The following is a 12,914-nucleotide window of genomic DNA, read 5'->3' as shown; positions in this document are numbered from 1 at the left end:
CATTGCTTGTATAAATGTTTCAACAAAAAACACAGGAGATGATATAAGCTTGTTTTGGATATAATTTTTATTTATTTTTTTTAAATGGTGATGCAACATTTATGACTAAAAATATAATTTTTAGAGTTTGACTAATAGAAAGAGCTAGTCCCTATAGGCTGAATTTTCATTGTAATGCCCATTAAATCTCTTAAACTCTCATCCTCAACCATATTAATAAGCCGCCAGACTGTGGCTCTCCGCTTTGTTACAGCAATCGTAAATCTGCGTTCAGGATTCACATACGGGGCGTCAGCGCCAGAATCAGTCGCCTCCTTGGAAGTCAAAATGAAATGCGCTTGCAGACAAAAATGCTTTATTGTCATGAAAATGTCACAATGCAAATAATAATATAATTTGTGTGTGTTTTGATGAGATTTTATAGATCATGTACTATTTTGTTTTTATTCATTTATTTTTATCTAGGCTGGAGCTTCCATGATGGATCCAAACCACTTCCTGATGATTGTGATGAGTCGTTTTGAGCTTTATCATATCTTCAGCGCACCAGACTTCAGGAAGAGATGCAGCAGAGAGAACGCTAACAAGGTCTTCTTACCTAGCAATCTTATCTTTTTGCCTTTTACTGCCTCTCTCTCTATCCTCTCACTCTTTTATTTCTGTTGCCAACTATGCATGTTTCTCTCTCAATCTATCAGGATGTTGTTCAGCAGAATAACACACTAATTGAAGAGATGCTGCACCTGGTCATTATGGTCGTCGGTGAGTCCTGATCAATATTTGACCCACTAGAGCTTTGTTAAAGCTGTCAGTTATGATTATCAGACACAGTAGAAAGTGAATAAATGAGTCACGCATGTGTTTTTGTTTCTTCAGGTGAGCGATACACAGCAGGTGTTGGTCAGGTGGAGAACACTGATGAGATAAAGAGAGAGATTGTTCATCAGCTGTGCATTCGACCCATGGCCCACAGCGAGCTGGTCAAAGCCCTGCCTGAGAATGTGAGTCAATCCTCACAGCTGTCTTTACTTTGTTCCAACATCTTTCAGTGCTGCTTATTATTTGAAAATTGCTTTCATCTTAGGCTAATCTGAGGTTGTGTGTTACTGAGGTTGTGTGTTGTAAATATTTGAACATAAAAAAGTACCCACATCACCTTTAATACAGTGTTAAACTTTGTTTGATTTGTACATATAAAAGTCTGTCAAATCAATAATTCTGTTCCTTCTGTTTTAAATGTACAGGGCTGCAGCTTCTTATTAATAAGCCCTTTGCACCCAATGGGATGAATTACTTCTGCACAATGTTTGTTGCCATTTTTATAGAATGTGCTGGAGTATAGTTTTCTTCCTGGATAACTGAAAGACAACTTTTTGTGTCTTCTCTATTCCAGCCCTGAGGCTATGGAATAATTTATCACTGTGCATTTGGTTCTCTTTTAATATGATGCATTTAAATCCCATCTTACAACTCCTCTTTTTCTCTTCAGCCTGAAAGACTATGTTTCATACAGACTTGCTGTCTAGATATGTATCTTGGATGCAGTTGGGATTTTTTTAATATTGACAGTGAATTTGGTTTCGAAAATGAATATTCCAGAACCAATGTGTTAGTTGGCACTGCACAGGAATGAACAAGCAAGTTTCAAGCTTATTATTCATTGTTTCCCACAATTAACATCTGTATATTGAACAAAAAAATGTAACATTAGTTAATGCATTAGTTATCATGAACTAACAATGACTAGTATATTTTTACAGCATTTGTTAATCTGTGTAATGTTAGTTAATAAAAATACGATGGTTCATTGTTAGTTCGTTGTGCATTATTGTTAACATGCTACTTTTGATTTTACAAATGTATTGCTATATGTTGAAATTAACATTAACCAAGATGAATAAATGCTATAAAAGTATTGTTCATTGTAAGTTCATGTTAAATAATGTTAAGTAATGTTAACAAATGGAACCTAAATGTAAACTGTTGTCCAAATTCTTAATGTGGGTTTATGGGAAATTACAAGATAGGCTGCGAGGTTCAATAATTCTTAAAAACCTTAATGTGCAATAACCTGTTTATTACAAGAATTGCATAATCCACTTTATTTCAGGTTGGAAGTCTGAATTGATCTAATTTTACAGCCGGCTACTGTGAATGCAGTAAGAATTGCTTTCCAAACATTGTCCATTCTTTCTTCCTCAGATTACTAAAATCTGCATATTGTAATCTACATCATTGTGCAGAGACTGACATTGGCTTGACAGTAGATCTTATGGTTGCATATGGTTTTAAATTGCTGCTAGAGTCTTACAATTACCTTGATTGTCAGGAAAAGATTGAGTTATGTATTACAATTTACAACATGTTAATTACTGGATCATTTCAGTGAGACTGAAAACTAAGTACCTGTTAAAAAGGACAGACAAGCAAATCTAAACCTCTTTATCTGGGACATGACTGCCACCTAGTGGCGTTTTAGACACTACCTGTCTAATTGAGCAAAACTGATTAGCCTCTATCTTGTGCCCACAGGAGAATAAGGAGACAGGCATGGAGAGGGTCATCGATAGTGTGGCTTTGTTTAAGTGAGTGTCCTGATTTAAAGATGTGTAGAACTAAGATTTGGATTTTGCCTCTGTGCGTAATCCTATGTGATTTGTGTTGTACAGGAAGCCTGGTGTGACAGGCAGAGGACTTTATAAGCTCAGGCCAGAGTGTGCAAAGATGTTCAATCTTTACTTCCACCATTACTCCAGAGCTGACCAATCTAAAGTAATGCTGCATGTTTCAACGCTCAAAGCACAATTGTTCGATTTTAAACCCATTTTACATGAATTGTCTTGCTGTCATTTAGGCTGAAGAGGCTCAGAGAAATATTAAGAGGCAAAACGGGGAAGAATCAGGTATTTTAATTCAATGTTTATAATATTTTTTTTCATTATATATTTTTATATGGGTAAAAAATTGAGGTTGTGCAAAAGGCAGACACATGTCAGGGAATGGGCATTCCGATTAATTTATAGTTCCCATGTAGGTGAAAATGATTTATTTATTTTATTTTGGGAATATCATGAAGAAATAAGGGGAGAGCAAGATTTTTGCTCAAATCGGCCAAGTTTTACATGTATTTTAGCCTATAAATGCAATGCATGTTCATAATGTCAGTCCAGATATTGGACCTGATTTTTATTTTATTGTGCGTTTTTAGCTCTGCCTCCTCCAGTTCTTTCTCGGTTCTGCTCGCTGTTTGCCAGCCTTGTGAACATCCTACAGTGTGATGTACTGCTGGGCATTCTGGGAGCTGTATTGCAGTGGGCCATGGAACCCAGCGGAGGACACTGGTCTGAGTCCATGCTTCAGAGGGTACGTCTGTGTATGAGCGAGAGAAAACCTGCACAAATGAAGACATCTGCATTTGCCTTTTATGCCATCTTGGCAATACACGAGTAGGTCATAAGTTGATATACTTTATATCTTTAAGTCAGAATTTTGACTATTGGCATGAAGTCTGGTCTACTTTGCTGCTCTTTCTGGCCAAGTACCGCCCACTTTAACAGGAAGTGGCCATCTTATCAACATGTAATGTGACCCTCATGGAATCTGTGCCTGCAGAACTTGTGCCCTCACAGGAAGCACCACAGATTTCAAAAGAATTGGAAGATTGTCCTTGTCCTCTGAGGGTTCATATTTAACTAACTGCAATGAACAATTGTACATTTATAAATAACATTGAGCAATATTTGTAAGTGCTATAAATATTGTTCTTTTTAGTTAATTCATGATATAATGCATGAATGTGATGACACTTGATCAGAAACTACTCGTTCTCAAAAAACGGCAATTTCAGTTAAATGTTTCATTTGCCAAATTCACAACAACACCGCATACTGGATTATACTGTACATGCTGGTTTATTTTGGTGTCGTCCCGAGACCCTCCCCCAGATTTACGTGCCTCTAAACATCACCTATGCAGGCAAACTGTAGTCTAGAGTTCAGTGTTAGTGTCTCCTTCAGGTGCTGCATTTGATAGGCATGGGTCTTGTGGAAGAACAGCAGCATCTCATGAGCAGCACAGAAGATAATGTTACCAGCTTCAACTTCACTCTCAAAATCTCCAGTAAGGCTCTCGGTTTAATGGCTTTGCATTATTGTCTTCTATCCACACACACACTCACTCATGTTTGATTAGACAGTTGACCTGATGTCTTCATTGTAGGGCCAGGTGAGGCTCCTGGTAACACTCCCAGTATCATGGCTTTATTGGAGACCCTGCAGAACGCTCCTCATCTGGAGGTGCACAAGGAAATGATTCGCTGGATCCTCAAGGTAAAGCAGATCACCATCTCGATACTGCACTCAAAAAGTCATTACCCTTACTTAATTGAACTGTAGAAATAATGTTTTTGTCTTTCATTCAGATTAAGGTAGTTTCATTGAGCCAACATAATTTAGTTGGTTTAGGTCAAATGAATGTACTGTTGTAGTTTTAACTCAACTTCACTAGATTTGTCAAACTCAAAGGGTTTACGCATTTTCATATGTTGGTCCATCTTAATTTATTTTATTCCTATAGTATGTGCCATGTGAACAAGTGTAAGACTGGAATCGAGTTTCACTTGGTTCACCACAGTGGTAACCCCCAAAACTCCAGCATAACAGACAATCTTTTTAAATACCAATATCTTCCATTTCCTACATCCTGTGATGCTTGGCGTGAAATGTGGGAGTTACTTCCATTATCAAATAAACACCAGTTTTGTTGCGGCATATGTCCATTTTCTTTTAAATGCAGTGTTGGGATTTCTAGGAGAGGCAATCTGATTTCATGATGACATACATCAGTCACTTTGTCACTGTGTTGAAACGGCGTACAATAATAAACTACAAAGAAGGCGCAAACAAAACTGGTGCACTGTTTCTCTCCGATGTAATTCAAACAAATGTAAAATTTTTGTTGTTTAAGTGGAGTACCTCTGTTAGTTTAGCTTCAGATGTGTGTGCTTGTCATATTGTCACCCTGCATGATGTAATCAGACAGACACTGAGGAAGAGCTGTGACGTTCTCATGCCTGGGTATGTAATCGCTTTCTCAAGTTGTCCGATCGTACAGTTATCACCTTTTAAATCTGTATGTAATTTTTTACTTTTTTGTTCGGCGCTGCAGTTGATTGAGAGGTGGCGCTACAGGAAGATGTTTACACCTCTCCTGAGATGTGGTAACATGCCTTTTTGACTACCTCTTTTTTTTGTGATCCAATTACAAAACATTTTGCACCCCGTTTACAACTATATTTAGCACTGACCATTTGGTATTGGATTATCCTAAACGTGGCTTAATACCAACTGTAAACATGGTGTAAAATGACTGCGGCCGAAGCTTGCGAATGCGCTAGAATGATTTGCTGAGGAAGTTGCACCACATCTGTTTCCCCAGTAAGACCCCAGGAAAAAGGTGGATAACAGAACATTAAACATTTACAAAACTCCTATTCTCATGTTGCTCAAAAGTGCCATTGTCTTGCCGTCAGTGTGCGTCTGTCTGGCTAGTTTTTACGGTGTGTTCCGTCCGCACCATCAGCTGAAGTCGGTCCCAATCTGTTTTTTGTTTTTTTGGCCGGTTGAGCATGTTGAATCGGTAGCGGAGCGCGTCGCTGAGTCGGGTCATTCCGATTGGCTGTTGAGCTTAGCGAACTAGTGCACGAGAAGGAAAACGGAAGTGACGAAGCAAGCAAACGATGAAGTCCAGAGAGAACACACATTGCGCTTTTCTCATTTCTTCGCATTTCTCATTCCAATGTTCAAATATTTTCAAAAGACATTGCTGTCTGGAATCAGGCAAGTGAAGATGAATTAATCAGTATGATTCAGGAGAGTCCAGCTCTGGTAAGCAAGCGCTGCTTTATGTTTTGTATCCCAGCAGTCACTAGCTCTTCTGGTTTCCCGTTTTGAGTAACGAATACAGACTACTTCTGCCTGCTGGTACGGAAAGTTATTTCCTCGTACGCAGGTGCAGATCGGATGTGTTAGTTGGCCGTCGGGTGTTGTATTTGCAGTGTGTTTAAGAGCAACTTTTTGACCTAGACGCAGGCGACTTGAGCTGACCCACAGTCTGCTTTAGTCGGTGCTATTTCTTTGATGTTTGTTTGGTGTGTCACGGCCTTCAGACACCTGTCTCTAGAATGACTGTATAAATAGTGCAACTGTCCACTAGGAGGCAGCAGAGGATGGTATGTGTTGCCAGTGTTTAGAGTTTGTGGTCTAAATTTCCAATTATCCAAAAGTATTAATGGTAGTACTAATTATTTGTCTGATTTAAATCTAAAGCAAACCAGAAAACATAGTTTTGCTCAAAAATACTATGTTTACCTGCAACAAGGGTTGTCACGATAGCAAAATTTAGGGATGTCATAAAATATCGATATATTGATTATTGTTTGGCACATTATGTTATCGATAATCTTTTTGAGGCATCGATATATTAACAACAGCAAACATTTGAATTAGAATCCTAATTTGTTTGCTTTCAATTTACAGCCAGTTGCATTTCAGTCAATGTAGTCTGACGTAATGACTTTGGGAAACCACAAGGGGGCATAACATCGTGGAATGTTGGACAATTTATGCACTCGGCACACGCGACTTGCCATCCATATCAGAAGGGGTGGAGTTACTTGTCTGCGCTGCTGGTCTGACAAAGCAGTTGTAAATAATGAAGAATGTAGCAGCTAGTGAAACATCTGTGAAGACAGTACCTTACAAATGTGACCCCTATTAACGTCATCCCAAGCTGTGTGAATATGTATGTTGTTTAAGACACAAGTGTTGAACTGAGGTTGGCCAACGCACTAAAGATAGCGGCAACACATCACGTGCGCTTGAAACGTCACTTCCATCTGCTACACTTTGAAAATTCATACACTACATGGCTGAGAGAATAGTATATTTTGTAAGTGTATATTGTGTAATTTGGGACACATCTAAAGGCTATTGTGCAATGAGCAGCCCTATTTATATTGGAAAATCCCAATATACACCGATAACCATTGGGAAAATCTTCCAATTCCAAAATGTTTGTAGTCGTGAGAATTCATAGTTCTTGATACCAAGAACAAAAACTTACATCCTAATGAAGATGTAGCATATTAATTACACATTTGTAACTAATCGGTATTTCTGAGGTAAATGTTTTTAAAGTATAAATGAAGTAAACAGCCTGAAATTAAAGAACAAAGAAAAAAATTACATACCGTAAACAATTCAAATCAAAAGAGCAACGATGCAGATTAAATAAACAGATTTTGTAATCATTCTCTACTTATGTGTCCGCAGACGGTGTCCAACATCAAGACCACACGAGAGTGCACAGCCAGTGCGCCCCCTACTGACAGCTCTGGGCACAGTCAAGAGGAGGTGAGTCTAGTAAGGACAACTCGCTTGCATCATGATACATTAATGTTGCATTATTGTCACACTGGTTGTGTACGTTTGTGTATAGACTGTGCGTGATAAAGATAAGGCAGAGCGGAAGAGAAAAGCAGAGATGGCACGACTGCGCAGGGAGAAGATCATGGCTCAGATGTCAGAGATGCAGAGACACTTCATTAACGAGAACAAAGAGCTGTTCCAGCAGAGCCTGGAGGAGTTGGACACCTCCCCCTCCTCCTCACTGGAGCACAGGTACACATTTAATGTGGGGAAAATATTGTACATATTCAGTATAGAAGGGCCCGGCCCTTATAAACGCATAGCATTGGGACAGACACCTCTATAATTCCCTTCTCTCGCTTTTATAGCCCCAGTTGTTGTGACAGTGTTTTGGTGTGTGTGGGCCCGCGGCGGTGGCGTGCAGGTGGCAGTGACAGGAGGCAGATGGTGACGTGCATTTTGTGTCAGGAGGAGCAGGAGATCAGGTCTGACGGCAGAGCAATGGTGCTCGCTGCTTTTGTCCAGCGCTCCACAGTCATGTCTAAGAACCGCAAGAGACCGCCACACAACCCAGGTCAGTCTGAGTGTGTGGATCATCTGACAGGCAAATGAAAAACACACCACCAGGCAGAGGTCTGGGCACACTTACTCAATCTTTATTGTTATTTTTAAATGTCTACAAAAGTAATAATACATTCATTGAATCAATGAAGAATCTGAAATGTAAGATTTTTGATTGGGTTTTGGGGCACTTTATAATTCCCATACTTTTGTTAATTAAAATTAGACACCTATTGTCTAGATTACATGTCTGCACACGCTCGACATTCTCTCAAATTTGTTCATGAGGTGCATTATGGGTTGCTTTTTAAACAGCATTGAAGGAGTTCGCTTGTTTGTTGGAAATTGTTTTGCTGCTTTTTCTTCACCATTCAGTCCAGCTCATACATAATTTTTTTTATCTTTTTGTTTTAAATGAAATTGTTTTAAAATGAAATTCAGACAAACAGGTACAATTTGCATTCAAAGCTAATATTAAATATCAGTGCTTGACCCTTTAGTCAAAAGGCTTGTAAGATTAAAGAGAAACCCAGCAAGTGTCTCCAAACCTTTTACTTTTAGTGTATGTCTACATTTCTCTGTATTTTTGGTTATACGTTTGAAAACATCCGTTTTGTTAATGTCTATATGTGTTTGTGTTACAGATAAGTATGACCCTCTGTTCATGCACCCTGACCTGTCATTTGGCACACACACGGGCAGCTGTGGACACATCATGCACTCGCACTGTTGGCAGAGGTAAGAATCATCTTGAACCACATACGGCTAGGTATGTCTAGAAATGTCCTTCTCCTGTCAGTGGGACAGTATATAACTTCCCACATTTCCAGTGACCTTGGTTCCGTAAGTATTTTTCCCATTCATTTTCTTCATAGTGGTTTCAAAAAATTCTTAATTTAAGAGTTCTAAGCCATGATCCAAACAAGATGAATCACAACACAATAGCATTTGATACTGAGGGATAATATGAAAGTGTATGAAAGTTGACAAAAAAGAAAACGAATCGGTTACTAACGTAACCTCTGTTCTCTCTAGATGAGGGAACGAGTATTGCGTAAGCTAGCTTACGCTACGGGAAAGATTCATCTTTTCTGAGATATTGAAGCCAAAAAATTATCCTTAATTTTGTATCAATTGTCAAGGCAGTGCGACAGCTGCAGACCTTGAGCGGGCTAGCTAGCGAGCTCATAGGTTGTTCTGCGGCAACTGCTGCAGCCTATAGACGAGCTTGGGCAAACTCGCATCCAATGAGAGGCGTCCGCGCACTCACTGCATCAAAGCCCGCCAAAATGGGCGTGACTAGAGTGCATATAAGCGTAGTTCGTAGGCTGGAACCCTGGTTTTCATTGAATGAAGCGAAAAATCGCTCGTGGCGTGAGCCCGGCCGGTTAAGCAATACTCGTTCCCTCGAGGTTACGTTAGTAACCGATTCGTTCTCTTACGAGAGGTTCTCTCGTATCGCGTAAGCTAGCTTACGCTACGGGAACCCTTTGTCAATGCTGTGCGTGCCAAGCATCCACTGCATGAGCCCCAGGGAATTAAGGGGGACCCGGGGGAGCCCTTGTGAGTGGGGAATTAATATTTGGCCGGCAAGAGTGCGGGCCAGTGTGTGTGAAGTACATAAGCACATAGACAGAGCGGTGGTGCCAGTCTGTGTGGAATGTGTCCCATTAATGCAGCTCACCAGGGGAGCTGTAGCGTATTAAACCGCTAGCAGTTTAGCCTGCAGAGCGGGTACTTCCAGATTGTAAAATCTGACAAAGGTGGAGGGGGAAGCCCAGCCCGCTGCCACACATATGTCGTGAATGGAAATCCCGCTGGACCATGCCCACGAGGAGGCCATGCCTCTAGTGGAGTGAGCCCTAATGCCTAGCGGGCATGGTAGGTCTTTTGACGCGTACGCGGCAGCAATAGCGTCCACTATCCATCTGGACAGTGTCTGTTTCGAGGCGGCGAGACCTTTGGTGCGCCCTCCAAACGAAACAAAAAGCTGCTCAAAAAGCTGAGTGTCTGAAAGATGCAGAGCACGCAGTATACAATCTCAGTGCTCTGACTGGGCAAAGGAGATTGGCGTTGCATTCGCTATCAGATGCTGGTAGTGCCGACAAGGAAATGATCTGTGCTCTGAAAGGAGTACCGATCACCTTGGGGACATAGCTGTGTCTAGGCTTTAAAATGACCTTGGAGTCACTTGGTCCAAACTCAAGACACGCAGCGCTAACAGACAGCGCGTGAAGATCTCCCACCCGTTTAACTGATGATAGGGCAGTTAGAAAAACGGTTTTAAGTGAGAGGTGTTTCACATCCATGGATTGAAGCGGTTCGAAGGGAGGGGCTTTCATAGCTCGAGAACTATAGAAAGATCCCAGATAGGAACCGATGGGGGCGCGGAGGGTTCATCCTTCTAGCTCCCCTGAGGAAGCGGATGACCAGCTCGTTTTTACCCTGTGACTGGCCGTGCAGGGGTTCAGCGAACGCCGCGACGGCCGCCACGTACACTTTGAGCGTGGATGGGGATCTGTCCTTATCCAGCAGCTCTTGTAAAAACACGAGCAGCGGCGATACCCCGCATGTCCGTGAGTCCAGGTCTCTGTCGGTGCACCATTTTGAAAACACAGACCATTTTGACGCATAGAGTCTTCTCGTGGAGGGGGCGCTAGCGTGTATGATGGTGTTTATTACTCCTGGCAAAGCGGCGGGTAGTCGTTGATCACCCACGCGTGTAGCGCCCAGCACTCTGGGTGGGGATGCCACATCGTGCCGCGAGCTTGCGAGAGGAGATCTGCTCTCACTGGGATGGGCCACGGGGCTGTCAGTGACAGCTGCGTAAGCTCCGGGAACCATGTTTGATTCTCCCAGCGCGGGGCTATGAGGAGTACCGAGTGGCGCGTTTCCCTGATCCTCTGCATTACCTGTGGCAATAGCGAGACGGGAGGGAAGGCGTAAAGCGGGCGGTTGGGCCAGTCCTGGGCCAGTGCGTCCTCGCTTTTCGAGAAAAATATTGGGCAGTGAGAGTTCTCTTCTGACGCAAAGAGGTCTATCTCTGCTCTGCCGAATATGCGCCATAACGTCTGGACTGTTTGAGCGTGCAGGGACCATTCCCTTGCGGGAATATTGTCTCTGGACAGTCTGTCTGGGCCGTCGTTCAGGTGGCCTGGCACGTGCGTCGCCCTCAGCGAGCGCAGGTGGCACTGGGACCAACTCGGTATGCGTTTCGTCAGATGGAAGAGGTTCCTGGATCTGACACCGCCCTGACGGTTTAGATAGGATACCACAGATCTGTTGTCCGAACGGACCAGGACGTGGTGACGAGCGGGCGCGTACTCGACCGCTATCATTTCCAGACAATTTATGTGAAGGAGCTTTTCCTGAACTGACCATAGGCCAAAAACCAGAGAGCCCTCGCAGACCGCGCCCCAACCCGTGTTGGACGCGTCTGTCGAAATGACTTTTCGGCGAGATACAGCTCCCATCGTCACTCCCCGCTGGTACCATTCGCCCACTGTCCAGGGCTGCAGAGCTGATATACAGGTCTGAGTCACTCTGATCGGCTGGCGGCCTGTGGCCCAAGCCCGGCGAGACGCGCGGGTGTTTAGCCAATGCTGAAGCGAGCGATGCGCAGTAAACCTAGCTGAAGTACTGCTGCGGCTGAGGCCATGTAACCTAGCACTCTCTGAAATTTTTTCAGAGGCGTGAGGCTGTTCATCTGAAAGGACGCGGCTAGTCGCTGAACACTGCTTGCAGCTGTGTAGATAAGCGAGCCGTCATTGCCACTGAGTCTAGTTCTATTCCAAGGAAGGAAATTGCCTGACTGGGCTGTAGTGAGCTCTTGGTCCAATTGACTGCAAGGCCCAAAATGTTCAGATGACTGAGGAGAACTGTCCTGTGAGACAGGAGCTCCGTATGTGATTGTGCCAAAATCAGCCAATCGTCCAAATAGTTCAGAATTCGCAAACCCTGACTCCGCAGGGGTGCGAGCGCCGCGTCCATGCACTTCGTGAAAGTATGGGGTGCTAAGGACAGGCCGAACGGAAGGACGGTGTATTGATAAACCTGGCCGTCGATGGCGAATCTCAAGAAAGGCCTGTGACGGGGATTTATCTGAATCTGAAAGTATGCATCTTTCAGATCGAGAGAAATAAACCAGTCCCCCTGGCGCACATGCGCAAGGAGTTTGCTGGTTGTAAGCATTTTGAACGGTCTTTTTGCAAGCGCTTTGTTCTATACCCTGAGATCTAATATTGGTCTGAGGCCGCCGTCTTTCTTGGGGACAAGAAAATAACGGCTGTAAAACCCCGACTCGCTCAGAGGCGGCGGCACTCTCTCTATGGCCCTATTGCACAGAAGGTTTGCTATTTCTGAGCGAAGCATGCTTGCTGCTTCTGTGTTCACAGTAGTTTCGAGCCGAGCTCTGAAGCGAGGAGGACGGCGATCGAACTGTAGCAAATAGCCCTGTTTTATTGTGCTTAACACCTATTCGGATATCCCTGGAATATCTTCCCAGGCTTTGAAGCGTAATGTTAGAGGGTGAATGGCCAAATCGCCCTGATTGCCGCACACAGCGGGCTGAACAGAATGTGTGAGCACGCTTAGTGTGTTTATGCATGACTGCTCGCAGACAGCAGAGACAGGCTGTTCTGTGAGTGACTTCCCGATTGGGGTAAATGGGGAAAGAGTCACATCTGATAAGTGATGTGCGAGCAGGCACGGGACTTACATGCGGAGAGGTGTTTGCTGGCCGTGTGACAGAGCGGGCAGAGGAGGGGCGCGCACACGGGCTCGTGGGCACGTTTATTAACTCTAACACTCGAGCGGTTCGTAACCGCTTTATGTGAGTGTGCTCTGATAGGGACACGGGATGTGTAATGCTTGTGTGTAGGGGTGAACACTGGGTTGTGGGCACATTTTCTACACATAGGGCATGTT

General features: G+C 43.2%; 1 protein-coding gene across 2 annotated transcripts in view; it reads left to right on the top strand.

Annotated features, from left to right (window-relative positions):
- Nucleotides 1–12,914, top strand: part of LOC127660699 (E3 ubiquitin-protein ligase UBR2-like) — a 58,148-nt gene that overhangs the window by 27,641 nt on the left and 17,593 nt on the right. For both annotated transcript variants that reach the window (XR_007972670.1, XM_052151069.1), the window contains exons 19-31: nucleotides 466–588; nucleotides 699–762; nucleotides 877–1,001; nucleotides 2,533–2,585; nucleotides 2,670–2,772; nucleotides 2,855–2,903; nucleotides 3,209–3,363; nucleotides 4,017–4,119; nucleotides 4,219–4,328; nucleotides 7,332–7,412; nucleotides 7,498–7,679; nucleotides 7,796–8,001; nucleotides 8,633–8,726. Coding sequence is in view for 1 of the 2 variants with exons in the window: in XM_052151069.1 (XP_052007029.1) it covers nucleotides 466–588; nucleotides 699–762; nucleotides 877–1,001; nucleotides 2,533–2,585; nucleotides 2,670–2,772; nucleotides 2,855–2,903; nucleotides 3,209–3,363; nucleotides 4,017–4,119; nucleotides 4,219–4,328; nucleotides 7,332–7,412; nucleotides 7,498–7,679; nucleotides 7,796–8,001; nucleotides 8,633–8,726 (1,448 nt within the window). In the remaining variant the exon portion in view is untranslated. The remainder of the gene's footprint in view (nucleotides 1–465; nucleotides 589–698; nucleotides 763–876; nucleotides 1,002–2,532; nucleotides 2,586–2,669; nucleotides 2,773–2,854; nucleotides 2,904–3,208; nucleotides 3,364–4,016; nucleotides 4,120–4,218; nucleotides 4,329–7,331; nucleotides 7,413–7,497; nucleotides 7,680–7,795; nucleotides 8,002–8,632; nucleotides 8,727–12,914) is intronic.

The sequence above is a fragment of the Xyrauchen texanus genome, chromosome 20 (assembly GCF_025860055.1).
Source record: "Xyrauchen texanus isolate HMW12.3.18 chromosome 20, RBS_HiC_50CHRs, whole genome shotgun sequence".
Lineage (NCBI taxonomy): Eukaryota > Metazoa > Chordata > Actinopteri > Cypriniformes > Catostomidae > Xyrauchen > Xyrauchen texanus.
This window is presented reverse-complemented; position numbering and strand designations above follow the sequence as displayed.